The sequence below is a fragment of the Natrix helvetica genome, assembly GCF_964273705.1.
Source record: "Natrix helvetica genome assembly, chromosome: W".
Lineage (NCBI taxonomy): Eukaryota > Metazoa > Chordata > Lepidosauria > Squamata > Natricidae > Natrix > Natrix helvetica.
Genome location: NC_138555.1, coordinates 85,802,886 through 85,829,430, shown reverse-complemented (window position 1 = coordinate 85,829,430; position 26,545 = coordinate 85,802,886). Strand labels below are relative to the sequence as shown.

General features: G+C 58.3%; 3 protein-coding genes across 3 annotated transcripts in view; 2 read left to right on the top strand and 1 right to left on the bottom strand.

Moving 5' to 3' along the window:
• Nucleotides 1-13,915, top strand: part of FXR2 (FMR1 autosomal homolog 2) — a 28,864-nt gene extending 14,949 nt beyond the window's left edge. The window contains exons 7-17 of the mRNA XM_081968946.1: nucleotides 2,065-2,181; nucleotides 2,435-2,605; nucleotides 8,346-8,424; nucleotides 9,762-9,871; nucleotides 10,735-10,821; nucleotides 10,956-11,166; nucleotides 11,262-11,438; nucleotides 11,565-11,765; nucleotides 11,902-11,997; nucleotides 12,427-12,536; nucleotides 12,625-13,915. Of these exons, the coding sequence (XP_081825072.1) occupies nucleotides 2,065-2,181; nucleotides 2,435-2,605; nucleotides 8,346-8,424; nucleotides 9,762-9,871; nucleotides 10,735-10,821; nucleotides 10,956-11,166; nucleotides 11,262-11,438; nucleotides 11,565-11,765; nucleotides 11,902-11,997; nucleotides 12,427-12,536; nucleotides 12,625-12,732 (1,467 nt within the window). The 3' untranslated portion in view covers nucleotides 12,733-13,915. The remainder of the gene's footprint in view (nucleotides 1-2,064; nucleotides 2,182-2,434; nucleotides 2,606-8,345; nucleotides 8,425-9,761; nucleotides 9,872-10,734; nucleotides 10,822-10,955; nucleotides 11,167-11,261; nucleotides 11,439-11,564; nucleotides 11,766-11,901; nucleotides 11,998-12,426; nucleotides 12,537-12,624) is intronic.
• Nucleotides 13,916-16,973: 3,058 nt separating this feature from the next.
• On the top strand, nucleotides 16,974-19,856 carry LOC309400364 (uncharacterized protein). The gene is made up of 2 exons (XM_081968799.1): nucleotides 16,974-17,556; nucleotides 18,933-19,856. The coding sequence occupies exons 1-2, from the start codon at nucleotides 17,066-17,068 to the stop codon at nucleotides 19,141-19,143; spliced, it is 702 nt and encodes a 233-aa protein (XP_081824925.1). The 5' UTR covers nucleotides 16,974-17,065; the 3' UTR covers nucleotides 19,144-19,856.
• Nucleotides 19,857-20,000: 144 nt separating this feature from the next.
• On the bottom strand, nucleotides 20,001-25,301 carry MPDU1 (mannose-P-dolichol utilization defect 1). The gene is made up of 7 exons (XM_081968798.1): nucleotides 25,156-25,301; nucleotides 24,697-24,762; nucleotides 24,065-24,197; nucleotides 23,366-23,451; nucleotides 22,573-22,691; nucleotides 22,344-22,454; nucleotides 20,001-20,365 (listed from the first exon to the last, which is right to left on the bottom strand). The coding sequence occupies exons 1-7, from the start codon at nucleotides 25,247-25,249 to the stop codon at nucleotides 20,249-20,251; spliced, it is 726 nt and encodes a 241-aa protein (XP_081824924.1). The 5' UTR covers nucleotides 25,250-25,301; the 3' UTR covers nucleotides 20,001-20,248.
• Nucleotides 25,302-26,545: the final 1,244 nt, after the last annotated feature.

Below are 26,545 nucleotides of genomic sequence, written 5' to 3'. Positions count from 1 at the left end.
AGAACAGTCCAGCTGAAGGACCTGGTGCAACATTCTTCCCCCGAGGAATGTCCGGGACAGGCAGTCCTCGACTTAACGACAATAGTTGGCCCCCAAAATTTCCATTCCTAAAGCAAAAACGGTTGTTCAGTGAGTCACATCCAATTTTACAACCTTTTTCTCTCCCCCCCTCCCCCCATGGCTGTTCAGCGAATTGCCACCGTCATTAAGCGAAATGTGCGGTCTTTAAGCGAATCCAGCTTCTCAGCTCAGAAAGCAGTCGGGAAGGGAGTCACAGGACTCCCCAGACACTGCGACGGTCGTAAATACAGGCCAAGCACCCAAATTGCGAACACAGAGATGCTGGAATGGTCATCAATGTGAAAAACCCATCATAAGTCACTTTGTCCAGGGCCGTCGTAACTCCGAACGGTCAGTAAACTATTGGTTGTAAGTCAAGAACTACCCCTAGTAGTTGGCTAAACGCTGCTCTTGACTGCTCCCTGGTGGCCACGTGTAGAAAGACTGTTAAATTCAGAAATAACTCCGTTCAAACTTCCTAACATTTGTGAATGTTGGTCAGGATCCCAGATCTCTTTGATCCCAGCATCAGAATAATAGAATAAAAGATTGCTAAGGCACCAAGGACTGTCAGCTTGTGTCTCCTGATCTTTAAGATCACCTTCCTAGTGGCCATCACCTCGGCCAGGCGCATTTCGGAGCTGGCCGCTCTCTTTCAGTCAGGAAAGGCGAATGCCTATTTGATCAGGAACAGGCTGGTCCTCAGGATGGATTCCCTCCTTCACCCGCCAGGCTTCTGCCCAGGGCCATCTTGTGCCCTGGAGAAGGAATGGCGCCCCTTGGAGGTGAGGAGGGCCATCCAAATTTACCTCCGGAGGACCTCCTCTCCTAGAAAGACGGAGGAGGCCCTGTTTGTGTCTTTCCCCCCTACATCGATGGGCTCCAAGGTAACTCCATCGACAGTTGGCCCGTTGGCTGAGAGCGGGCATCGCTAAGGCCTTACCAGCTCCCAAATTCATGAACGACGTTGGTCAGATCTCTTTGATTCTAATTCATGAAGAATTTGCTGTTCTGCACCAAGAACACCCTGGACAGCTTCCAGCAGTCTTTCGGCATCAGAATAGTAGAATAACCAAGTTGGAAGGGACCTTGGAGATCTTCTAGTCCAGCCCCCCCCTCTCCCCCCGGGTGAAGCAGGGGAACCTATACCCTTATTTCAAACTGTCCAGTCGCTTCTTGAAAACCTCCAGTCTTGGAGCTTCCACAACGTCTGGTGGCAAGCAGTTCCATGGGTCAATTGTCCTCACTGTCAGGAAATTTCTTCTTAGTTCTAGGTTGCTTCTCTCCTTGATTGCCTGGACCCGTTCCTATCGATTCCTTCCACGAATCAGGAAATTCAAGCTCGGAAGGGATAAATTGTGGAGGGAGGGGACGTTGGGGCTCCCTAAACTGACTTTGAGGTTCCCGCTGGCCAAGGATGATGGGATGGCGAGATGATCCGGAGGGCTCCCAGTTTGTAGCGATAGCCTCATTGCATTCCTTCTGACCCGTCTTTAACAGAAGGTCAGAGTTGGAAGGGACCTTGGAGGTCCTCTAGTCCAACCCCCTGCTCAAGGAGGAGACCCTACGCCATTCCAGACAACTGGCTGTCCAGTCTCTTCTTAAAAACCTCCACCACAACTTCTGGTGGCAAGCCGTTCCACGGGTGAATTGTTCCGATTGCCAGGATATTCCTCCTCCTCTCCTTGGAGCATCTAGTTGAGATAAATATATTTTCCGTAAACTGAACTGGATTCAAAACTTCTCTTGAACTCGGCGGATGATCTTTTACGCTGGTGATCCAGTTGGTCTCTTTTTCAACCTGTCCCGAAGAGTCCAAATCCCAGGGGAATTTCTCCAGTGGAGCTTCTGCTTTTTTTAACCAGATCAGGGATTCGTGTGTCTGGGTGTCTCCGGGGTTGAGGAGAGTTTTTTTTTCCTCCTTGGGAAACTGGTTTGCCAGTCCAGGAACAAGGAGGTTCTTTCCTGCTTTTCCTTCTCTCCCCTTCCCCCCCCCCCCTTTAGTCCACGAACGAGTCCACCGTCAAGCGGGCGTCTCTGCTGGGCGACATGCACCTGCGTAGCATCCGGACGAAGCTCATGCTGATGTCGCGCAACGAGGAGGCCAACAAACATTTGGAGGTCAGAGAGGGGTGGGGAGCGAGGGGGAAAGCAGATGGGCCCCTGCGGGGGGGGGGGCGCTGGAAGCAGTGGCTCAACCCTCCCCCCCCCCCCCAGTATTTTACTTGGAGACCTTGTATCTGGTTACAGGAGCCCCAAATGTTTCGTATCCGGTCCCACAGCTGGGGGGGGGAGGACGGGAGGGGAGAAGCGGGGCGCAGGCCGTTGGGAAGGACCACCCCCGTTTCCCATCGGGCTCCCTCTTTTCTGACAGACGAGCAAGCAGCTGGCCTCGGCCTTCCAGGAGGAGTTCACGGTGCGGGAGGACCTGATGGGCCTGGCCATCGGCACCCACGGCGCCAACATCCAGCAGGCCCGCAAAGTGGCGGGGGTCACCGCCATCGAGCTGGACGAAGAGACATGCACCTTCCGCATCTACGGGGAGGTGAGGGGGTGATGTGCGTGCCTGTGGGGGATCTGGCTCCCTCCCTCACCCAGCACACTTTCCCTGCTGCCCACTGCAGAGCCAGGAGGTCTGTGCTGGGGGGCCCCAGGGGGGCACGAATGCCAGGGTCAGTTGGGTGAGCAGCGTTAAAACCCAAGCAGCAACATGTGGAGCTGAAGTCCCATCGCAAGTTTGGCGTTGAAAGAGTTTAAAAAAAAAACTATGATCATACAGAGAGTCCTCAACTTACGACCACCGTTAAGCCCCAAATTTCTGCTGTACAGTGAGCTTTGCTTGCCAGATTTGTTAAGTTAATCACTTGCAGTTCATAAGTGAATCACCCGGTTGTTAAGTGAATCTGGCTCCCCCTGTTGCTTGTCAAAAGGACGCAAAAGGGGAAGAGTCTTGTTACACCCCCCAGGACGCTGCGACCGTCACAAATGTGAGTCCATTGCTAATCATCTTAATTCTCCTGGGCGCTGCCTGGAGAATCCAAGCATGGGATAACTTTGTCCATTGGCCTAGAGAGGGAGTTGTGAGACTGTTGACCACCCCTGACCGGAAGGGTTCTGAAGAGGCCTATCATTTCTCTCTCTAGGATAATAGAGAAATTCACTCTTTCAACTGTAAAAGTATTTTCCCTTGTAGGTTTTCTTCCTCTACTCCAGGTGACTACTGAATTGGAGGGCAGGCAGTTCCGTTCCAACGGACTGTCTTGCTGGCCCATTCGTTTTCCCGGCGCAATTCCAGCGCCCCTGAAGACTAACTCGGCCAAAACGGGTAGCGGTTGACCTCATCCCCTACCAATAGCCGCAATGAAGAGCTGGTTCGTCACTCTCGCATCGGCCACGCTGGGCGCGATCCGCTGATTAAGCGAGAGATCAGTCCCTACCGCTTTAAATTCGCTTTGCCGCTGAGCCGCACTGTTCGGGCGAGTTCGGCTTTCCTGGCAGGCACGATTCGCTGGAAGTAGCGCAATCGCTGTCCTGCTCACAGAGCAGCGATTACTGCTGCGGCCGCCACGAGGAAAAGAGTTTGAGACGGCCGTTGCCCTCGTCAAAATCGCAACGGCGGCAATTTTGGAAGCCCTTTTTAAAAATCTGTGCCATTGCGAAAGGACTAAAGGGCAGCCGATCTGTTTGCGCCCATCCCGCGTGATGTCAGATCACCCGAGGGCGGTACGAAAGGCAGCCTGACGCTGACCGCCATTGCGCACGAGGATTCGTTGGGTGCAGCAGCGGCTCGTGTTTCTTTGACCTGTGCTCCCCCTTGCGAAGCCCGATGGTTGAACATACCTTCGTTTTCTCAGCTCGGCTGATTATTCCGAGTGAGCTCGTATTCTGAGGATGGCTGATCGCTTGGTGACTGGGAACAACTCAGGGGCAGAAGCCTCCCCCTCATCGCCTTCCATCCAGTCCGGGGCCAGCGATGGGGTTGGGAGGACGGTCGCCAGGACCTCCGCCAGGAGCAGATCAGGCGCCTCATCTGCGGCTTTGCAGGGCGCAAAGATAAGAACAAGAAGGGAAGTAGGCCTCCTTCCACTTCCAGCAGATCCCCACCAGCCCTCACCTTGCAGGCCTCTCCACCGGCCTCCCCACCCAGACTGGCAGGAATTCAGGGTTAGTCCCCGGATATTCCCCTGCCACAGGGCCTCCCTGTTGGGGACATAGGATTGGGACCCCAGTCATTGTCTGAGGCCTCAGACATGTCGGAGGTTCAGGCGCCCGCGCTTAGACGCTCAGAACTGTCGGCCACCTCTACCCCCACTGCAGCAGGGTTGAGGCCCGAGGAAACACCTACCATCAGTATTCCTCCGGAGCTCAGAGACACGATTTCCGTGGCCATAACTCAGGGTGTAGATGCTGAACTCCAGTGAAGGGGGCAACGTCCCAAACATTCGGCCTATAGCGCCCAATGTCACTTCCCACCGCCTCCTATGGCTCCGTCTTTGGCAGGCGGATATAAAATTTAAATGGTGCCTAGCTTTGACCCCGTTCAAGTTCAAGGGCGGCGCCTTGTTTGGGACCGCCTTGGACCCCATCTTGATAGAAACGAGAGATAAACGCAAGGTTCTCCCATCCACCAACAGGCGTTCGGATAGGAGACTCCAGCCTTACTTCAGGAGGCAGCCCTTTCGGGCCACAGAGTCTGGGTTCACAGCAGCATAATAGGCCATACACACATACACGGGCAGGACTGTGCTCAGGACCGGTCGGGGCCCTGGACAGAAATAGACAACAGAATCAGCAGCAGTCAGTGCCCCGTCCCCAGGTGTCAGGTGAAATCCAACACCTGTTATCCATCGACGCCATAGAACCAGTGCCCCAGGGACAGGAAAGGCTCTACTCGATCTTGTTCCTGGTCCCTAAGTCCTCGGGGGAATGGAGAGCCATTCTAGATTTGAAGAGGCTGAATCTGTACGTCAAATACCAAAGGTTCAAGATGCAGCTCTCTCAAGAGCTTTCTGACCTGCCTCAGGCAAGGCTACCTGATGACATCAGTCGACATAAAAGAAGCCTATCTACATGTGCCCATCCACGCGGCACACGGGAAATTCCCGAGGTTCCACTTTGCGGGCCGCCATTTTCAATACAAGGCCCTGCCATTCGGCCTCTCATCGGCCCCGCGAACCTTTACCAAACCGTTGGCAGCCATAGCCGCATATCTGCGCTCCCTACCGGTCAGAGTAAATTGTTACCTCGACGATGTCTTGATTCTCTCCTCATCGGGCTCCCAGGCAGTTCGAGATCTTCAAATGTCTATCGACACCCTGCAGCGCCACAGATTTGGCTGAATTTTCCGAAAAGCCACCTTCAGCCAACGACGAGGCTTCTCCATCTCGGGACTCTAATAGACTCTGTCACATGCGAGGTGGCTTTGAGCGACGCAGCAGCATCCTGTCGCTGGTGAGTCACATTCGAAGTCAGAGACTAATAGCGCTAGCTGTGCTTTCCCAGCTTCTGGGGAAAATGATGTCGTGCATAGATCTTGTCCTATGGGCGCATTTCCATACTCGTCCCCCTCCAGTGGTTCCTTCTCCCATTCCACAGAGCTCACACCAGCCACTCTCAGATCAAGGTGCGAATCTCACCCAAGGTGTCCACATCGCTCCACTGGTGGAAGTCCTCCAATCTGAGCCAGGGGTCTCTCTTCAAGGAGCCGGACCAGATTGTGGTAACGACCGATGCGAGCCTGTACGGGTGGGGGGGGGCGCACTCTCTCAACCAGGTAGCCCAGGGACGTTGGAATCCACAGGCGCTCAGAAACAGCATCAACTGGCTGGAGCTGAGCGCCATCCGGTTGGCACTTCTCGACTCTCAGGACTTGGTCAGGGCCAGTCACTTGCTGGTCCTCACTGACAACGTGGCCTCCAAGGTGCATGTCAACTGCCAGGGAGGCACACGATCCAAGTCACTGGTGTTGGAAGCGGAAAGGCTCCACCGTTGGGTGGAGAGACATCGCCTATCAATACGGGCGGAGCATATTTCGGGGACCGCAAACATCCAAGCAGACTGGCTGAGCGGGGAAACGGTGGATCAGTCCGAGTGGCGTCTATCCCCGGCTCTGTTCCAGGAGCTATCCCGCAGATTCCTCCACCCAGACGTAGACCTCTTCGCGCAACCCCACAACACTTAACCTCCTGCGCTTCTTTGCGAGATTCCAGGTGCCGGGAGCGGAGGACATCGATGCACTACGCAGCCCATGGCCCCCGGGCCTGCTCTACGCGTTCCCATCACTCCCAGTAATTCCGCATGTCATTCGGAAGATACGGGCGGAACGGGCAGAGGTCCTGCTAGTCGCCCCGATGTGGCCACGGCGTCCTTGGTACGCCAACCTGCTGAATATGTCCATCTCCTGCTCTTGGAGAATTCCAGACAATCGCATATCCCTCTCACAGAGGGTGCTATGTCATCCGAGCCCCCAAGTTTTACAATTAGCCGAGTGGCACTTGAGAGGGATATCTCTCTTGATGAAACAAAAGTTTTCTATCAAGGTCAAAAACGATCCAGGCAGCTCGGCGTCTGTCCACGATGAGAATTTACGAGGCCACCTGGAGGGCCTTCTGGGGGAGGGGGGGGCGCAGAGCCAGTGTTAACCCTGTCTCGGCTTCAGTGCCGCAAGTACTCGAGTTTTTGCAGACGGGTATGGATAAAGGACTTACTCTACGCCGCCAGGTTGCAGCTCTGTCGACGGTCATTGTCGGCGGTCATGGACGCTGCCTGGCTCAACATTCGTGGGTACGGTCCTTTCTCAAAGGGGCATCAAACCCTAATCCCCCGGTCATCCATCGCTATCCCATGTGGGACTTGACAGTGGTACTTCAAGCTCTCACCTCGAAGCCCTTCGAGCCTCCCTGCACAGTTAGTCTCAGATTGTGGACTCTTACAACTGTTTTCCTCGTAGCCATTACTTCATCTCGGAGGGCATCGGAAATGGCAGCCCTGTCTGTCCGCGAGGAACTCTGTATTTTCCACCCAAACAGGGTGGCCCTTCGCCTGGACCCAACATTCAAGGTCACCTCGTGGTTTCACCGGGTGCAGGAGATCATTCTCCCGGACGTCTGTCTGCAACCTTCACACCCGAGAGAGAAACAGTGGCACCGACTTGATGTTCGCAGGGCACTCCGCCGTTATGTGAAAGGAACTGCTTCATTTAGAAGGTCGGAAGCCTTGTTTCCTTTCAGCCATCAGTCATGGGCCAGAAGGTGTCCTCTATCAGACGTTGGCTGAGAGCATGCATTGCCCTTGCCTACGAGACCCAGTCTACACCTGGACCCAGGCGCATCACTCCTCATTCCATCACTCCTCATTCCACCTGGGCAGCCTGGGCCACTCAAGCCTCGGTGGAGGAGATTTATAGGGCGGCTACCTGCTCATCCCCGTCGCCCTTTGTCAGACCTTATAAGTTAGGTGTCTTTGCTTCGGCTGAGGCCTCATTTGGGGGGGGGGGGGCTCCTTCAGAGGGCTCTATTGGCACCTCAGACCCCTGGCCAGCCAGGCTCCCGCCCTTGAGCTTCATTGCTTTGGCACGTCCCATGCTTGGATTCTCCTCGCAGCGCACAGGAGAACGGCAGTGGACTTACCTGAACGGCAAGGAGAATCCACCCCACCCTCCCTTCGGCTGGTCCAGGGAGCTTCGGGACTTGTATTTCCGGAGTTTGACTTGAGGATCGGACGGTTTCATTTCTGGACTATTTCCATTATATTATGACCCGAGAGCAAAATCTACGTCTCTTCGTCCGGCTGAGCCTTCGTACAAAAAACTGAACACTTCTGGTCAGAGGAGGCGTGCTCAACCGTTTCATAACTCCCCAGTCTCTAGGCTGATGGGCAAAGTTAACCTGTGCTTGGATTCTCCTCCCAGCGCACATAGAAGGACCCTCCAGGTAAGTCAACGGTCATTCTGATCACATGATCCTGGGCATTCTACAACGGTCATAAGTGTGAAAAACTCCTATTTTTTTGTGCCGTCGTAACTTCAAATGGCCACTAAGCAAACCATTGTAAGTTGAGCATTGGCCCATCCAACAGCGAGAGAGAGAGAGAGAGAGAGAGAAGGAGGAAGAGTGGCAGAGGGGATGGGCTGCTCCTTGGTGGGAGGGGGGGAAAGAGCCGGGCTGCCCAGAGGGACGAGGCTCCCTCCGTTGACCCGCCCCTGGGCCACTAGCCTGAGGTTGCCCAGCTTCTGTGGCTCCTGGCGGCATAAGGGTGAGTCGGTGATCTCCTTGTTTTCCCCTTAGACCCCCGAGGCCTGCAAGCAGGCCAGGAGCTTCCTGGAGTTTTCGGAGGATTCGGTCCAGGTGCCCCGAAATCTGGTCGGTGAGTAACGCAAGGCCCCTTCGCCACCCTTTTCCCCTGAATCCCCCCCCAAATATATTTCCCCCGTTGCCCCCAAAATAAAACCCAACTGGAAAATACAGCACGGTTTTTTTCAGGATCCTCATAATATCAGCCCTACCCCTGTGATGGCAAACCTATGGCACGCGGGGCAGAGGTGGCCCACACAGCCCTCTCTGCGGGCATGGGCGCCAGCCACCTGGTGTTCGCGTACGCCGGAAGCCTGGACACTCGAAGACCAGCTGACTGACGCTCCGGCAAGCGCAAAGACCAGCTGTCCAGCACGCGCGCGCGTGCCAGAAACCCAAAGAGCAGGTGGCCGTGCATGCACCTGCACCAACCAGCTGGTCTTTGGGTCTCCAACACTCCGGCACACGGGCGTTCCAGTTTGGGCACTCGGTGCTGAAAAAGTTTGCCATCACTGCCCTGCCCCCCAAATAAGCCCCAGTTAAGACATTTCAGTGCTGCATTTCCCCCAAAAATAAGGCCTACCATATTTTTCCGACTATAAGACGCATCAGGATTTTGAAGAGGTAAATTAAAAAACAAAAGGTTTTTGCACTCTGCAGGCTTCCCAAATCCTCTGCGCACCTTGTTTTTTTCACAAAATGGGGTGTGTGTGTATGCAGAGCTTTGAGAGGCTTGTAGAGGGCTCCTGGGGGCTGAGCCCCTTCCCCCCCCAAACGAGCAAAAGATGCCCATTTTTTGCTTGTTTTTGCCCTCCCAGGACCACTGCAAGCCTCCCAAACCCTCTGCACGTCCATTTTTGCAAAGGGGGTTTCGGTAGGCCCCAAATGCCGTATTCGGTGTATAAGACACACCCAGATTTTCACCCTCTTTTTTAGGGGGAAAAGGTTCATCTTATACTCCAAAAAATACGGTAACCAGAAAATAAGCCCTGCTGCCATCTTCTGGAGCAAAAGTTAATATAAGACCCGGTCTTATTTTCAGGGAAACATGGTCCTTGGCTTGATTGGCAGCACCAGACAGCCACTTAGGCCTTCTTAATCAGGCTCTCTGGACCCTCCCATGCCCCCATGCTGGGGGATTCTGGGAGTCCACCGGTCTTAAAAGTGGCCAAAGTTGGGGGATCCCTGGGCTGTGCGGAGTAGCTCACCAGCCTCCGAGCCCAGCATTCCTTCTGGCCACGTGACGGAGGCGCCTCCTCGGGGCTGGTGGGGGTGTTATCTTGTCCCTCCCCCCCTGAGGCAAGACAACACCCCCCCGAGTCCCCCGTTTTGCTGAGGGGGGGGGGCAGGCCCCTCTGCGTTCGGCCCTTCCCTGATCGGCCCCGCTTGCTCTTTTCTCTCTCTCCGCAGGAAAGGTGATCGGCAAGAACGGGAAGGTCATCCAGGAGATTGTGGACAAATCCGGCGTGGTCCGAGTGCGGGTGGAAGGGGACAACGACAAGAAGAACCCCCGGGAGGAGGTGACGTTGAGCCCCTGGCGCCTGGCGGGGCTGCCCACTTGCCCCCTCCCCCCCTTTTCACAACGGGGGCTTTTCTGACGGAATATTTGTAGCTCAGGTGGAACTGGGAGGCTCCTCGGTGCTTGTGGGCGTTTCATGACCCAGCTGGGTGATGCCATCATGATAAGTGCACTGATGATGTTCCCTAGTTGGGTCATGCAACGTCTGCAAGGAAATCACCCAGTTCAGGGAGCCCCAAGGACGGCATTGCTGTGCTGGTGGTGGTGGTTGTCCTCTTCCTCTCCTCCTCCTCCTTCTTCCTCTTCTCCTTCCCCTTCCCCCCTCCTGTCTGCATCTTCCTTTCCCCCCCTCCTTCTCCCCCCCTCTTCTCACAAACCCCACTCCCTTCTAGCACTGATGAGGTTACCTACTTGGGCCGTGAAATGTCTGCTGAGAAACCTCCCAGCTGAGAGGGCCCCAAGGGCCCCGGGGCCATTTCTGTCCCTCCTTCCCAGGAGACTTCCCTAGCCCTCTGGCTCTTGGGGGGAGATTCCCCCTTGGCCTCCTTTCTGCTTCTACGCTGGCCTGAGACAAGGAGAAGAATGCCAGGCCCTCCCACTACAGAGGGGGCAGGGGGGCTTGCTCCTTCCAGCTTGTTGGATGCCCATTTGCCCCCTGAGCCCCCTCGCTCTCCCCTTTCCCTCCCGCCCCCCTGCCTTCCCTTCACCTCCTGGTGGCTTTTTCTACCCCCTCCTCAAACGACGATGCCTCACTTGGACCTGAAGGGTCGCCTTTGCTTCCTTCCCCCCCAAGACCCCCCACTCTCGGGACAAAGAGACCTTGCCGTCATCTTCCCCCCTCCTCTTCCTCCCTTCTCTCTGCAGGGCATGGTGCCCTTCATCTTCGTGGGGACGCGGGAGAATATCAGCAACGCCCAGGCCCTCCTGGAATACCACCTCTCCTACCTCCAGGTAAGGCCCAAGGTTGGGTCCCTAGGCGAGCACACACACCTACAAATTTCTCTTCCCCCACCTCCCACCTGGTCTAAGCCTCGCAGGGCCAGGGAAGCCCCTCCTCACCCTTCCTCTCCCTCCTCCCCGGGCAGGAAGTGGAGCAGCTGCGCCTGGAGAGGCTGCAGATCGACGAGCAGCTGCGCCAGATCGGCCTGGGCTTCCGGCCCCTCTCCAGCCGCGGCGACAAAGAGCGGGGCGGCTACACCACGGACGAGAGCACCTCCTCCCTGCACAGCACCAGGACTTACGGCGGGAGCTACGGCGGGCGTGGACGGGGGCGCCGGGGACCCAATTCTGGCTATGGTGAGCCGCGTGCCTCTCGCGTGGGACCCCCTCCAAAGCTCCTGGGGGGTCCTGGGACCAACCCTTTCCTTCTCTCACCACCCTCAACTCCCCAGCTACCAACTCGGACGCCTCCAACGCCTCCGAGACGGAGTCGGAGAAGAGAGAGGACTACGATCGGGACCCTCGTCTGGAGGACGGCCGGCGGCGGCCAGGGACAGGGCGAGGCCGGGGTCCCGCTCCAGCCCCTCGCGGGAGCAGCAGCAAATACAACACCTCCTCCATCAGCTCAGGTAAAGGGTCTTCCTCCTCAGGGGGAGGTCCCGGGGGTTGGAGGGAGACGGCCCGAGGAATCCACCTCTGCCTGCCCCACAGCCGGAGGACAAGCCCGCCTGCCAACCCGCCCTTCCTCTCCGCAGTCTTGAGAGACCCCGACAGCAATCCGTATAGCCTCCTGGAGAACACCGAGAATGACCAGAACGCGGACACTGATGGCAGCGAGTCGCAGGCCCTCGGCAATCGACGCCGGCGTTCACGCCGACGCCGCACTGATGAAGACACCACCGTGATCGACGGGGCCCTGGAGTCAGACAACACCTCTGTCAATGAGAACGGCACTGGTGAGAGCTCCCTCCCGGGGAACCCCCCCACCCCCTGGCCACGGAGGAAAGCAGGCTGCCCCTTCTGGGCGGGGGGCTCTCCTTTGCGGTTAGTGTTAGAGTCCCCTCCCTCTCAACGCTCCCTCCTTTTGAGCAGAGGAGGAGTCGAAGCCGCAGAGACGCAACCGAAGCCGACGGCGCCGTAACCGTGGCAACCGCGTGGACAGCTCCATCAGCCGGGATCGCCAGCCAGGTAAGAACCGTCCAGGACCCTAGGCAGTCCTCAACTTAACGACGGCTCATGTAGTGACCGAAGTCACAACGTGCGTCTGTTTTCACGTTACTGCAATCCCTTCGGGCACATGATCAAGATGCTTGGCCACTAGTTTATAGTTATGACGGTCGCGGTGTCCCTGGGTCCGCGCGATCCCCTTTTGCGATCTTCTTATATAGTCACTGAGCCAGCGTCTTACTCACTTCACACCTACAGCGACTCACTTAAGGACTGTGGCCAGAAACGCCATACAATGGGGCCGAGCTCAAATTGTCTCACTTAGTGTTGGCGGGGGGGGGGGTCGCCTTGTGGTCCTAAGTCAAGGACTAGTCTGTTATTTCCCGGGGGGGCGCAGAAGGCGCCCTTCCCTTCCTGACGCCTGACGCCCTCTCCTCTTCCTCTCCGTAGTGACTGTCGCGGACTACATATCCCGAGCAGAGTCTCAGAGCCGCCAGGGCCCCCCCCGCAAGGAGAGCCAGGAGAAGACCCCCGAGGGCGGCAACCCCCCCAAGCAGAAGGTAAGGGGGGGCTCTGGAGAGGGGCGGGGCAATGGCGAGAAGGGGAGTCCCAGGGAGTTGAAGTTCCCGTTCGCTCCCCCTCTTCCAGGCAGAGCCGAGCAGCAAGATGGCCAACGGCCCTTCGGAGAACGGGGAGCACAGCCCCACGGCCGGGGCCGAGGTGGAGGTGGCCACCCTGGTCAACGGGGTGTCCTAAGGGCCCTGCTGGTGCTGCCCGCCCGGCCCTCCTCTTCCTCCTCCTCCTCCTCCTCCTCCTCTCCGCGAAACGATCCCACCTTCCCACCTGCTTGCAACACCATCTTCAAGCGAAACGAAATAAACCGCCACTACCAGTCTTCGTTCAACCAAACCAACAAAAACAAAACAAACCATCATTTAAACCAGAACAAACCAACATCCACCCCCACCCAACCCCCCCAAGGCATTTCCTCTCGTGCGCGTTCCAAGCTTGCCAAAGACGGGGGAAAAACAAACCTCTCTGTGCCGCGGCTCTTAAAAACGCATCCTGGTTAAAGGTTTTGGCGACAGTCGCCGGGAGGGGAGTCCGAAGCCCCCCTCCCCAATCCTGGTTTGTTTCTGCCCTCTGTGTGTGTGAAAGGGGACGCGGGGGGGGGAGACGGCGGGATTTCTCTGAGGCTACCTGAGCTGGTCCTTGTCGTGCCCCCCGTTTCCCGAGAGAGGTGTGAGGAAGGGGGGAGGGGGGTATCGGGTGTGGAAATACAACAACTTTTCACAACTTTTTTCTTTTGGTGACTTTAAAAAGGTTTTGGGGTTTTTTTTTGTTTTGAAACAAATGCGAGAAAGGAAAACAAATATCAATATAAATAAAAGCGGCTATTCAAAACTTGGGGAAGGAAGAGGGGGGAGCAACCTGTGCCTTCTGATAACGCAAACACACACATACACACACAACACAACACACACACAGACGGACACACAAAAGCCGAGTGCTTTGTTTCTTTTTTCTTTTCTTTTTTGGTTTTGCCTCTTGGAGGAGGGGTCCCGTCTTGGGAGAGCCAGCCCACCCCTCCCTGGAAAGAGGGTCTGAGGCCGCCTGGGTCAGGTCCAAGCTGAGGAGGGGGAGGCAGCCCTTGCCCAGCTAGGGAGGGGAGAAAAGGGGGGGGAGCGGCCTGCAGCCTGGCCCCTCTTTGGGGGTCCTCCCTGGCGCCCCCCCTCTCCCCCCTCCCCCCTTTTCTTTCCCTGTTCTAAAAACACTGTGCAAGAGGTGAGTAGGCAGAGGCCGCCTGGCCTGGTGGTCTCGAGTTTGTGTGTTTGTGGGTGGGGGGAAATATGGGGGGGGGCTTTGATCTGTGACGGTTGAGACTATTTATTTTTCACTGTACAGTATTTAAAAAGAGAAATAAAAAAACCAACTCTTGAAAAAATCTGAGATTCCCGGGTTGTTTTTCCATCCGGTTCCAAAGGAGGGGAAGGGGCTCACCCTGTCCTTATGCAGGGGGAGGGGGCCCTCGGCCTCCCAGCAGCCCCAGTTAAAACCAATTGCTGGCTGAGTCTGAGAGCCAGCTGGTGACAGAACTACCGTGTTTTGGGGATTATAAGACGCACCTAAATTGAGAAGAGGAAAGCAACAGCAAAAAAGGTTTTTGGCCTCCGCGGGCCCCATTTTCAGCCCTCTGGGGGGGGGGGCTTTTTTTTTTACCCAGTTTCTAGTCTTTTTGGCCCATTTTTGTGCTTTTTGTCAGCCCGTTTTTGTGTCCTTTTTGGTCCCTTTTTGAGGATTTTTGGGGCTCATTTTTGAGGATTTTTTCAGGCTGTTTTTTCCAAACAAAAGGGCCGAAAAAAGCCCCCCCAAAAAGGGCATGGGGAGGCCAAATAATGGCGGGTGGGTGGGCGGGGCTTCAGCAATATTCAGTCTATAAGACGCACAGACATTTTCACCCCCTTTTGGGAGACAAAAAAGTGCGCCTTATAGCCTGAAAAATACGTTAAATCTACCAGAGAAATGAGGCATTTTATAACCTTGAGAAAAATCAGAATCTACCCAAAGGGAAGGTTCATCTGAGAAGTTTAAGACCCCTTTTGTCCCTCGAAAGGTCAATCAAAACAGAACCGGAAGGGACCTTTGAGGTCATCCAGTCCAACCCTCTGCTCCAAGTCACAGCAAAAAGTATCACAAGCGGAGACTACTAGCAGTTGGACAGTGGGGGAGGGGGTGGGGGAGGTGGGCTGCCTTCCCTGTGAAAACAGGCTGGACAACACCTGCTTGAGCCAAGGAGGGTGGTCTGGATGGCCTGAAGGGTCCCCGCCCCTCACCTGGGAGGAAGCTTTACAGTCTCATGATGGGGGCAGGGGGTCAAAATAGGAACTCGTCTTCACCCACTAGGCTGCTCTCCTGCCCTGCTGGCATCCCTTGGCAGCCAAAGGAGGGCAGAAGGAAGGAAGACCACCAGGTGTAGCTCCAGCCCTTTCTGGGAAATTTAATTTTGGGAAAAACCTCTAAGGGAGGGGGTAAAACACACAGGTGTGCCAGATCTGATCAGGGTTCGAATGGTGTGTGTGTGTGTGTGTGTTTGTTTTGTGGGGGCGGTGTTTGCCAATATTGGGAGCTTTAAAAAGGATGGACTCCGACTCCCAGCATGCTGGCTGGGGGATGCTGGGAGTTGAAGTCTACCCCTCTTAAAGCTCCAGACTTGAAAACACACACAAGGGTGCCTTAGCTTTTCAGCGCCTGTCAGGGAATAAAGAGGGACAATGTGGGGTCTTTTGGGGGTGGACAGAAACCCCCTTCCCTTGCGGCTTCAGCCTAAGACCAGAGGGCTTCAAACATGGCCCCTTTAAGACTGGTGGACTTCAACTCCCAGAATTCCCCAGCCAGCCAACTGTTTTCCTTCCCTTTGCTGAAGTCAAGATATATTACTACCCACCCTCTATTAAGAAAGGGCCCCCCTGCAGCTGCCTGGAGAATTCTGGGAGTTGAAGTCCACAGGTCTTAAAAATGGCCAAGTTTGGGGACTCCTGGCCTAGACCCTTTGCATGACATTAGAACCCGGCACCCGGCTGGAAATACAACAGGGGTTGAGCTGCTTTAAACACCACTGTATCCCTCCCCTCCTGCCCTCCCCTCCGCCCACCTGCACCCTCTGCCCCTCCAGCCGGATTTCAAATTCCCTCACTTCAAAGGCACTCTGCGCGTGCTCTGTAACCCTAACCCCAGCTCTTCCAAGGTCCTGCTTCCTGGCACACGCACAGCCAGCCTCCCAACCTTAAGCCCGGATGGCCCGTCTTCTAAGTCCAGGTTTTGACCCAGCTTGGCACAAAAAGGCACCCGGGACCCTCATCTTGGTCTGTTCTGCCGGGTTTTTAAAGTAACCGAACGTGGTTTACAGAGGACCTGGCCAGAAAAGCCATTTATAATCCTACAAACACACACACAAAACAAGCTTGTTTTTCCGGCCCTGTGTGTGTGTGTCTTTCTGTCTCTTTGTGTGTGTGTGTGAATGTGTTCTAAGCAGAGGATTACCAGGCAGAAATCCAACAGGTTCCTGCAGCAAAACCTAGCAAAGACCAAGGTGAAATCTGATGGAAATGCTATTCTTTGCATCTCAAGGGGGGGAGGGGCTCCCAGTGTCCCCCTCCCCACCCCTTTTCCTCCATGCCTGCCAGGGATTTTAGAGGGAGGGGGGAGAGCTCTGCCCTTTTGCATATGCCCCCCCCCACCCGTCTTGGAAAGCTCTGTGGGGAGCCCCCCTCCCTACCGCTTCTGCTGCTGCTAGGGGTGCCTCTTGGGGGTCCCCCCCCCCCGGCGTGGCCCAGGGCAGAGCAGGAGGGTCCAACGGCAGGAGACCCTGCCCTTGGAGTCACGGGCTCCAGCAATGTGGTGGCCGCAGCTGACCCTGAGATGATTGATTTAGAATAGAATGAATGAGCTGGTACCTTGGAGGTCTTCTAGTCCAGCCCCCTGCTCAAGCAGGAGAACCTATCCCACTTCAGATAATGGACTGTCTCAAGCGGACCCCACCCGGCCCTTCTCCCATGCTCAGGAGCCTTGCCAGCGCTCTGCTTATGCTCAGAAGCCCAGCATAAGACAGATGAACAGAGTTGGTAGGGGCCTTGCAGGTCATCTAGTCCCACCCCCTGCCCAAGCAGGTGACCTGCCCCATTTCAGACAAACGGCTGTCCAATCTCTTCTTCAAACCTCCAACCCCCTACTCAAGCAGGAGACCCCTAGACCACATCAATCAATCAATCAATCAATCAGGCTAGAGCTGGAAGGGACCTTGGAGGTCTTCTAGTCGAACCCCCTGGCCAAGCAGGCGACCCTACATCTGTCACTACAGGGTTGGCACGGGACGAGGAGGCAAAGTGGTGGTGGTGGGGGGGGTCCGTCTGCTCTGCGCCCCCGGCGGCAGAAGGGTGGGGGCGGGGCCTGGAGGGGCGGGGCCTGGCTCCCTATATCCAAGCACCGGCCGGCAGCATGTGCTCCGTTGCTGCCGGCTGTTCCAGGGACTGGGGGCCTCTCGAGGCTCTCTAGTCGCTCTTCCTCCACCGCCCCCCCGACGGGCGCAAGGATGTTCGCGGGCTTTTACACCCCGAAGGCGTCCCCGAAGGACAGGCCGGCGGCGGCGGGAGACCCTCCCCAGCCCTCCCCCTCGACGCCGGAGAAGGTGAAGCGGCCCATGAACGCCTTCTTGGTCTGGTCCCAAGGGCAGCGGCGTCGGATGGCGCAGGCCCACCCGCGGATGCACAACTCGGAGATCTCCAAGCGGCTGGGCGCCGCCTGGAAGCTCCTCGACGCCGCCCAGAAGGAGCCCTTCCACGAGGAGGCCAAGCGGCTGCGGGCGCGGCACCTGCACGACCACCCCAACTACAAGTACTGTCCGCGGCGGAAGAGCCGCCCCGCCCGCAAAGCCCCCGCCGGCGGCTCCCCCGCTTGCCCGCCGGGACCCTCGACGCCCCTCGGCCGGGCCGCCCCCTGCGACGTCTTCTGTGGAAGCCCCGCGGGTCCCGGGATGGCTCCGGGCGCCGACTACGTGTTTGGGACCGCCGCGGCCCCCTGCAGGTGAGGAGGAGGAGGGGTCCTCTCGAGGGTTCGAGGCGCCCTTGAGCTCCCAAGACACCTTTTCCGGGGGGGAGGGGTCCCGAAACCGGCTGGTTGAAGCAGCCGCCCACTCCCGCTTGCCCCCAGCGACCCCCACCCGCCCCATTCCACTTGCAGGGCGTGGGGGGCGTCGGCGCGCTCTCCGTTGCTGCCGGCTGCTCCAGGGACGGGGGCCTCGCGAGGCTCTCTAGTCGCGCCTCCTTCTCTTCCCCCCCCCCCGGAAGGATGTTTTACAGCCCGGAGGCGGCCCCGAGGAGCCCGGGGGCGTCGGGGTTGCACTTAGCGAGGCCCCTTTCCTGCCTCACCTGCCCCCAGGTGCGACCACCAGATTCCGAGGAGCGAGGAGCCCCCCCTGGCGCCCCCCCGACGGTTCTCCGTCTTTTGCCGGCTGCCTGGCTTCTGTTGCGCCACGACTCCGCGGTGCCAGTTTCCCCTGGGCGCCCTCTGGCTCGCCCTGCCAGGCAGGCACCCAATAGGTATACCTCGCCCCCCCCCCGCCCCACTCCCTCTGTTCCGGGTCAAGCCCGGGCCAAAGCGAGCCCAGGAGCGACTTGGCTGTGCCAGGAGAAGCACCCCGCAGCTTAGGCAAAGGGCAGCCCTTGCCCCTTCTGGCTTCCCTGGGATGGGTGGGAAGCCCCCTGGGCCCCCTCCCCAGCAGCTCCGGGCTGAGGCCAGGCAGGGCTGAACAGGTTTGGGGGCTCCTGGCCAGAACTGGAAGAGCCGGCTATGGGAGGAATGCGGCTCGGTCCCGCCCATGCCCCCCTCCCCTCTCCCCCCCAACAGCTTTCTCCTCACAGGTGCAGGGCTGGGCAGGTGGCAATCCGAACCCCCGGCCCCCTCCCACCGAGGGCTGGCTGAGCCCCCCCCCTTTGGGAATCCTGCTCCTGCCTTACCAAACTCAGCCTGGCACCTTATTCCTGGGGGGGGAGGGCAAAGCTGGCACCCCCCCACCCCACGTGCGTGTCTCCCTCCGCAAGGAGAAAGGGCTGGGCAATTAATTCATGCCTTCCCTCTAACAATTTTACACCCAAAATCTCTCCGGCAGGAGAAGGGGGGAAAAGAAAGCAAAAGTCCTGGGGAATTCTGGGAGTTGAAGCCTGCACGTCTTCAAGCTGGGCAAAGTTGGGCACGCCTGCCTTGGGGGCAGCAGGCAAGGGAGCCCCCCCCTCAAAGCTGTAACCTGCGCCCCCCTAACTATCGTTTATGAAGATGGCTGGGTTTGACTCCGTATGTTGCAAGCCCACTTTGCTTTCTTCCCATGGTTCCCTCCCTCAAATGCTCCCTCCCCTTCCCTGGATGGGACTAAGCCCCCTGCCCTTCTTCTCTCTTGCCCGCAGCCTGGGTCACAGACCACCAGCCCACCCACCTGTTGCCACGATGCCAAGGAAGCCGGACGGCGGTCTTCAGCACCCTCTGGGCAACTTCACGGAGACGTTGGCCCTTTACGGGCTGCAGGGCTACAAGGCCTCGGACGCGGCCATCCCGGGCTACCTCCCGGAGTACCCACTTCAGCAGCCCCTGGGCTTCAGCTGTGCGGCCCCCTTCTAGCAAGCAGGAGACCCCACTCCAGCTGCAGGCAGCATTTCGGGATTGTGTCACCGTGCGAAAGGAAGGAAGGCACGAGACGAGACAAACAAGGACAAAAGTTTGGGGAGAGGTGCAAAGACCCCCCCCCAAAAAAATGGGGAATAAAGAAGTGGGGGGTGGGGGGCCTCCGGACAGTGGCCTGACCCAAACTGTCCCTGTGTGGCGATTGCCAGCATGAAGAGTTTTTTAAGGAGTACAAAATTTTTTATAAGGTATATATATATAAACCAAGTCTTTTTTTTTAATATAAACCACCAATAAAAGCTTGTTTAAAAGAGCAGAGTTTGCAGAGTTCAAACTGATTTACCCCCCCCCCCCGCCCCACAAGACCCAGGGAGAAGCCCTCCCTCCCCCCTCTGGCAGGGGAGAAAGGGAGGAGACCCTTTGCCCTGAGTTAAGTCGCCTTGCCTGGCACAGCTGGCAAAAGGTGCCAGGGTTATTTCTGCTGGCTGCCCACCCCCTCGGGAAGATGGCAGAGCCAGGAAAGCTGGGCAGGAGGAGGGGGGAGGCTGCTAGTTTCACCCCCCCCCCCCCATTTGCTAGGGGGAGATCCAGGCCCCCGGGCTGCTTTTTCGGATGGCTTCAGTAGCTTTTGCCAGGCTGAGCTTCCCCCCTCCTCCCCTGGGCAGCTGTGCTGAGTCACCCAGATGGGGGAGGGCAGCTTCTCTCCCTAATCACCCCAATTAGCCTGCCAAGGCAAGAGGCCCAAGTCCCCCCCCCACAGGGCAAGGGGGGGCAGGAACTTCCTTGGGGGAGGTGTTGTGTTTTGCAAGGGCTCCATCCTAGAGGGAGAGGAAGAAGGGCAAGACAAGGAAACATTCGGTTGCAGCTTCTTTGTTTTCAAAAGGGGGGGGGGTGTCAAGCAAGGAAAGAACCTCTTCCCATCCCCTAAACCCCTAAATAAAAGAAAGCAGCAGCCCCACTGCCCTGCGTTGGCCATAAAAGGTCCCGTGGGAGCCACTTCCCTGGACTCAGAATGCAGGAAGGAGAGTAGGTAGCGGGCATCCTTGAGGTCAGCCGGTGGGCATGGCGCCCCGCGGGTGAGGGTGGGCGTGCAGCAGGCCGGTCACTCTTTCTTCAGCCTGCCCGTAGCGTTCCAGTAGTAGAGCACCTGTCCCAAAATGAGGCTGTGGCAGGCCAGGGAGACGACGTAGGTCAGCACCATTAGGAGATCCCCCGTCTCCTGGGAAGAAGGCAAAGCGGGAGGTTTTCCTTGGGGTCCAAGGGAGGGGCTCCCCACCCCCTCTGCCCCATATTTCAGCAGGGGAGGCCTTCGGCCCTCCACACCCGGCCAGTCAGAAGGCGACGGGCCAGCCGACCAGAGGGCAGAGCTGTGATGGCCACATTTTATGACGGGAGGACTTCAACTCCCAGAATCCCCCAGGTTGTGGCAGCACAGTTGGATCAGTGGGTTCAGACGAGGACTCTGCGTTCGGAGCTAGACAGCAGTGAGGCAGAGGAACAGCTGGAGCCTGTTCCCAGTGTGCGCATGCACAGAGCTGCCAGGCGAAGGGAACAGTTGAGAAATCAGGGTCGTCTTGGGAGTAAAGCCACAGGTGGAAGGCGATTGGCCCCTCCCAGAGGAAATAAAAAGGGGAGCGCCAGGGGAGTGGAGTTTGCAGGAGACCATTAGTTTGGTCGGTGATTAGATTCGTTTCAGGAGCGTGAAGATCTGTCCCTGAATCTCAGAGACTCTGTGCCAAGTCTTTCCTTGCACAGCACTGCGTTTGGAAAATATTTACATGGCAGCTTTCCAAGACAGAGAAGGTCTGTGGTCATAAATACTCCTTTGAAAGGCCGTTTGCCAGGCCTTGGCTGAGGGTGAAGGAGGGGAATTCACGTTCCTTTAATAAAAGGGTTCTTTTGTGGGGACCGGGACTCTGCCTCCTGCTTTTGGGGACGCCTGGGTCACCCTAGCCTCACATTGGTCAACCGTGGCAACTTTCAAGACTTCAACTCCCAGAATCCCACTTTAAGACACGTGTGGACATCCCTGACTGGGGAATCCTGGGAGCTGGTCCGCCCACCTTCAAAGCAGCCACGGTTGAGAACCACGGGGCGAGGGGGATTCTGGGAGCTGAAGTCCAGGGGTCTTCAAACCACGCAGTCCCAGCCAGGGGTCTCTGGGGATTCTCAATCACACAGGTCACGGTTACTTCCCCCCCCCCCTCTTGCTTTTTGGGAAAGCACCTTTGGGTCCCCATTGCTGCCTGGGGGATTCTGGGAGTTGAAGTCCACCTGTCTGAAAGTCCCCGGTTGACAAAAGGCAGCCCAAGGCCTGGCATCCCCTGGTGAACTTTGAAAAATGCAGCCTGGCAGCCTTTTGCTCCCCCCGAGCCCTCTGGCCGGGATAGTAATAGCCCTTAGACTTATATACCGCTTTATAGTGCTTTTACGGCCCTCTCTCGGCGGTTTACAGAGTCAGCCTCTCTTGCCCCCCAACAATCTGGAAGGAGGGAAGGCTGAGTCAATCTTCAGCTGGTCAGGATCGAAATCCTGGCAGTTGGCAGAGTCAGCCTGCAATCCTGCATTCTAAGCATTGTGCCACTACAGCTTCCTTCCCTCCCTCCCTCCTTCCTCTTACCATCCCTTTCCTTCCTTCCTTCCTTCCTTCCTTCCTTCCTTCCTTCCTTCCTTCCTTCCTTCCTTCCTTCCTTCCCTCCCTCCCTCCCTCCCTCCCTCCCTCCCTCCTTCCTTCCCTCCCTCCCTCCCTCCCTCCCTCCCTCCCTCCTTCCTTCCTTCCTTCCTTCCTTCCTTCCTTCATCTTCCCTTCCCAAGGAATAGCCCTTAGACTTATATACCGCTTCGCAGGGCGTGTACAGCCCTCTCTAAGCGGTTTGCAGAGCCGGCATACGGAGTCAGGGATGCTGGCTGGACGGTCGTTAACTGAGGACCGGGGATCTCAAGTGATGGCCTTGGGGCAGGAGGCTGCCTTCTTGTTTCCAGGCTCACTCTCAGCCTTTTAGGCATTTACAGACAGTCCTCCACTTACAACCGCTCGCTTAGTGACTCTTCTAAGCTACGACGCTTGGAAAAAAGTGACCGATGACCGTTTTTCACACCTACGACCGGGCGGGGGCGTGGCCAGCCTATTTGCCGGAAGTGGCTGGATGCCTCCTCTGGGTATTAGTACCTCCCTTGATTAGGTGCCTCACCCTTACCTGGATGGAGGTGAAGATCCGTGCCAAAGACCCCACAAACAGCAGGAAGGTCGTGACGGCCGAGAGTTGGCCGGTGTGGCCGTTGTGGTAGTTGGTGGCTGCTTGTAGGAGCTGTTGGAGAGAGGGAGCCTCGTGAGATGCCAGGGCCACACCACTATCGCCGTTAAGCAAGCCGCCTTCACGGAAAGCCCCTCCCCACCCTGATCTGGGGGGGGGGATTACTGCTTACCCTGCTTGTGGCAGCAGTGGGCATGTTGGACACCTGAAGCATAGTCACGACCGCCGGCGGGGTGACCGGAGAGAGGAGGAGGGACAGGAGGGCGAAGTAGGTGAAGAGGAAGGCCAGGCCTGCACAGAGGGGGTTGCGACATGATGCTCTGAGGCCCTGGGGAGCCCCCACCTCATTCCCTGCCCCCCCTTCCCCCCCACGCAGGCCTCTTGTTTGGACACCAGTGGCGGGAGAGGCACGAGGACGGTGGGACGCCAGAGCGTTTTTCCTAAGTCAGCATCCCACTGGTTTTTTTTTCCTCGAAGAGGTTTCGCTTCTCATCCAAGAAGCTGCTTCCGTTCTGCAGAACGGAAGGGCCGAGAACTGAAGAAGCTTCTCTGGATGAGAAGCGAAACCTCTTCAAGGGGGGAAAAAAGAAAGAAAAAAAGCACCGTTCGGACAACCTTGTCTCGGAAGACGGAGAATCTCCATGAACATAAAATTAAGTCAATATCCTCAATGCCTTTGCGAATGTTACAAAATGCAACAGGATTAGTGTGTCTCCACCAAGGCAACTTTCAGAGGGGGGGACTCCAACTCCCAGAATTCCCTCCCCTCTGAAAGCTGCCCAAGTTCCCATTCTAAATATTTGGAGCGGAAAAACAATAAAAATTGTTTCGAAACTCTTGTTTTCCTCCCAAAATAGATCCTCCCCAAAGGACTTCCGGCTTGGGCCGCCCTGCAGGGCTGTCGTTGGGCCCCTCTGCAAATGCCCCAGTCCCCCCACCCCAGCCCCGCTTCCTCGCCTACTTACCCCGCTTGGTGTGGCTCCCGAAATACTGCACCATGAAGCCGATGGAGACCGTCTGCATCATGACGAAGAGAGCCTCTCCCCAGGCGCTGCGCAGGAGGGGGAGGAAAGAGGGCAGGGGGGGGTCAGCGCTCTTGCCAAGGGGAAGGGCAGGCTGGCAGCACTGGGCTGGAGGGAGCCCCCTGCGTGTCCAGACCCACCAGCTCACTGTCTCCGGGTGATTGGCCCAAATACATACACTTGGCTTGCAGGCCTGAGACGGGACTAGAACTCACCGTCTCCTGGTTTCTAGGCCAGGACCTGGGCCACTAGACCAAACTACATAGACTAATACTCAAACGCCACGTTCCCTCCATTCTTGTTGAACTACATGTCCCATCAGCCCCAGAGAGGGGGTGAGGCCCAGGGGTGTGCCAGCCAAACGACCTAAGATTCCCCTTGGTTGCATGCTGGGCCTTCCATGGTGAGACCCCTCCTCTTCCCCACAGCTGGGGTTTCTTAAGAGGGCAGCCCTTGGTCTGGAATGGGTCTCCTGCTTGAGGAAGGGGATGGACTAGAAGACCTCCAGGGTCCCTTCCCAATCTGCGGTTCTGTGCCTGCGGCCTTCTTGGCAGCCCAAAGAGCCGAGGAAGAGCAGCGACCCAGCAGCCCAACTCTACGGGAAGCTCCCGTCCTCGTCCCCCCCCCAAAAAGCCCCTCTACCTGAAGGGGAAGTTGTGGGCGATGCTGTAGGCCATGGTGCCACTGATGGCCACCAGCTCCAGCAGGATGGCGTTGAAGCTCAGGCCCTCTGCGCTCTTGGCCCCCAGGATCTTCAGGATCTGCGGCATCTTCACTGCGGAAAGCGGGAGGCACCAGTCAGGGTTAGAGGAAGGGGGGGGGATGCAGGACCCTCAGCCAAAAGGGAATCCGGGGGGGTGGCATGAGCCCCCAAAAGCATCCACCTCTCTGGGCAGGGATTCTTCTCCCAGGGGACCCAGGGGAAGGCATGGGCCACGGAGGGGGGGGGGCAGAGGCTTTTTTCTGGGGGCCCGTGGCCTTGATGGACCCCTGGATGGCATTCCAGCCTCTCTGCCCTTTGGGGCTAGCATGGATGGGTGGATCAGCCAGAAGGACTGGGGAACTGGGGGGCAGGCAGATTGGGGGGGAGGGAAAGGAGGGGGAAGGGGGGGTTTATGGCGGATTGTGGGGGGAGGGGAGGGGGAGGGAAGGGGGGGCTTATGGGGGATTGTGGGGGGAGGGGGAGGGAAGGGGGGGCTTATGGGGGATTGTGGGGGGAGGGGGAGGGAAGGGGGGGCTTATGGGGGATTGTGGGGGGAGGGGGGGTCTCTTACCCACGAGGGAACCGGCCACCACGCCGAACCCGAGGGCTTTGCTGAGGAAGACCTTCAGGCAGGGCACTGCGCGGGAGGAAGAAGAGAGGAGAGGGTCCCACTAGCGCCCCCACGACCACTCGGGAGGCCCCAGGGGGGTCCCTGGGAGGCTCCCATCGCGGCGGCTGCCTGTCAAAGCCCTGCGGTGGGAGGGGGCGAGGACCTTCCTCCGACCCCTCCCCCCGGAGGAAGGACCCCCATTCCGACCCCCGATCTTCAAGCCATTCAAACGACAGCGGGCTCCTTCCGCCCACTCCCAACATGGCGCCTCCGCCGTCATCCTATGGGAAAACCTCGCTGCCGCCCTTCTCCACGATGGCCGCCGACGGACGCCAGGCACTTCCGCCCAGGCCCTGTTGCCACGGCGACGGGTCCCCGCGCAACCCCTCCCCTCCCCTAAGGTGGGCGGGTCCGGCTCACCGTGCAGGAGGTTGAGGTTGACGACGAGCTCATCGTAGCAGCGCTCGGGGAGAACGTAGGGCACCAGGGCGACCTTCAGCGCCGAGGCCGCCATGTCGGGGAGGGAGGAGGCGGGGCTTAGGGCGGCCCAAACTTCCGCTGCCAGGACGCCGGACGGGTGCCGGCCCGTCTGCGCGTGCGCGAAAGGGGAGGAGGGCCGCCAAGCCGCCGTTCCCTAGCGCATGCGCATTTCAGCGTCAGTGTTAGCCTGGGTTGAGGCGCCTGCGCGAGGTTCTTTAGTTCCCCCGCCGGTCCGCCACGCATGCGCGCGGCCTCCCGACGTCCTCGAGGGGCAAAATGGCCGCCATTCCTCAGGCGCCATCTTGTCCCACGGCCGCCTCAGGCCACGGAGGCCAGGACCACCGGCTGCTGCCCGCCCTCAGCCGTGGCACCGTGGCCCTCTGCCTGCTCCACGCCCTGCGGCTGCAGCGGGGCCGTCGTCTCTGCGAGGCGGACCGCCGTCGACGGGCAGCACGCCACCGCCGGGCCCAGGCCCGCTCCCGCCAACGCTTCGCCCTGTTGTGGCTGTGCCGCCTGCTGGCCTGGGAGCACGGCCCGCACGGCCTGAGTCCCCGGGGCGTTGGGGGACGGCGTAGCGGGAGCGCCCTGCCCCGGCTGCTGCGGGAACGGCGCCTGTGGAGCAAATTCCGCAGTTCGGCTTTCTGGGAGATTGTGCGCATCAAGGCCTTCAGCGCCTGGGAGTGGGGCGAGAACTTCCGCGTGTCGCCCGGCACCTTTGACTACCTTTGCGCCCACCTGCGCAACGCCATCCAACGCCGGGACACCAACATGCGCCGGGCCATCCCGGCGGACGTCCGCCTGGCCATGACTCTTTGGCGCCTGGGCGCCTGCACCGAATATCGGGCGGTGGAGCTGCTGTTCGGTGTGTCCCGCTCCACCGTCTGCAAGATCCTGCGTGACGTCTGCGAGGCCGTGGTGGGCATCCTCACCCCGCTGTATGTGCGCCCGCCTGACCCGGCCCAGGTGGCGGCCGGCAACGGGTTCCCCCTGCCTCAATTGGCCGGGGTGCTGGGCTCCCTCCACGTCCCCATCCGAGCCCCCAACGAGAACGCCGCGGGCTACTACAACCGCCGCGGATGGCACTCAGTGGTGGTGCAGGCTGCTGTGGACTCCCGCGGCTGCTTCTGGGACATCAACGTTGGGTGCCCAGGACGGGTGACGGACACCCAAGTGCTGTGCGCGTCTGATCTCTACCAGCGAGCCCAGGAGGGCGAGCTCTTCCCCGGAGGCTCCCGAGACGTCCGTGGGGTGCAGGTGCCCATCTATCTGCTGGGCGGCTGCTCGTACCCGTTCCTGCCTTGGCTGATGCGGCCCTACAGGGCAGCGGCTC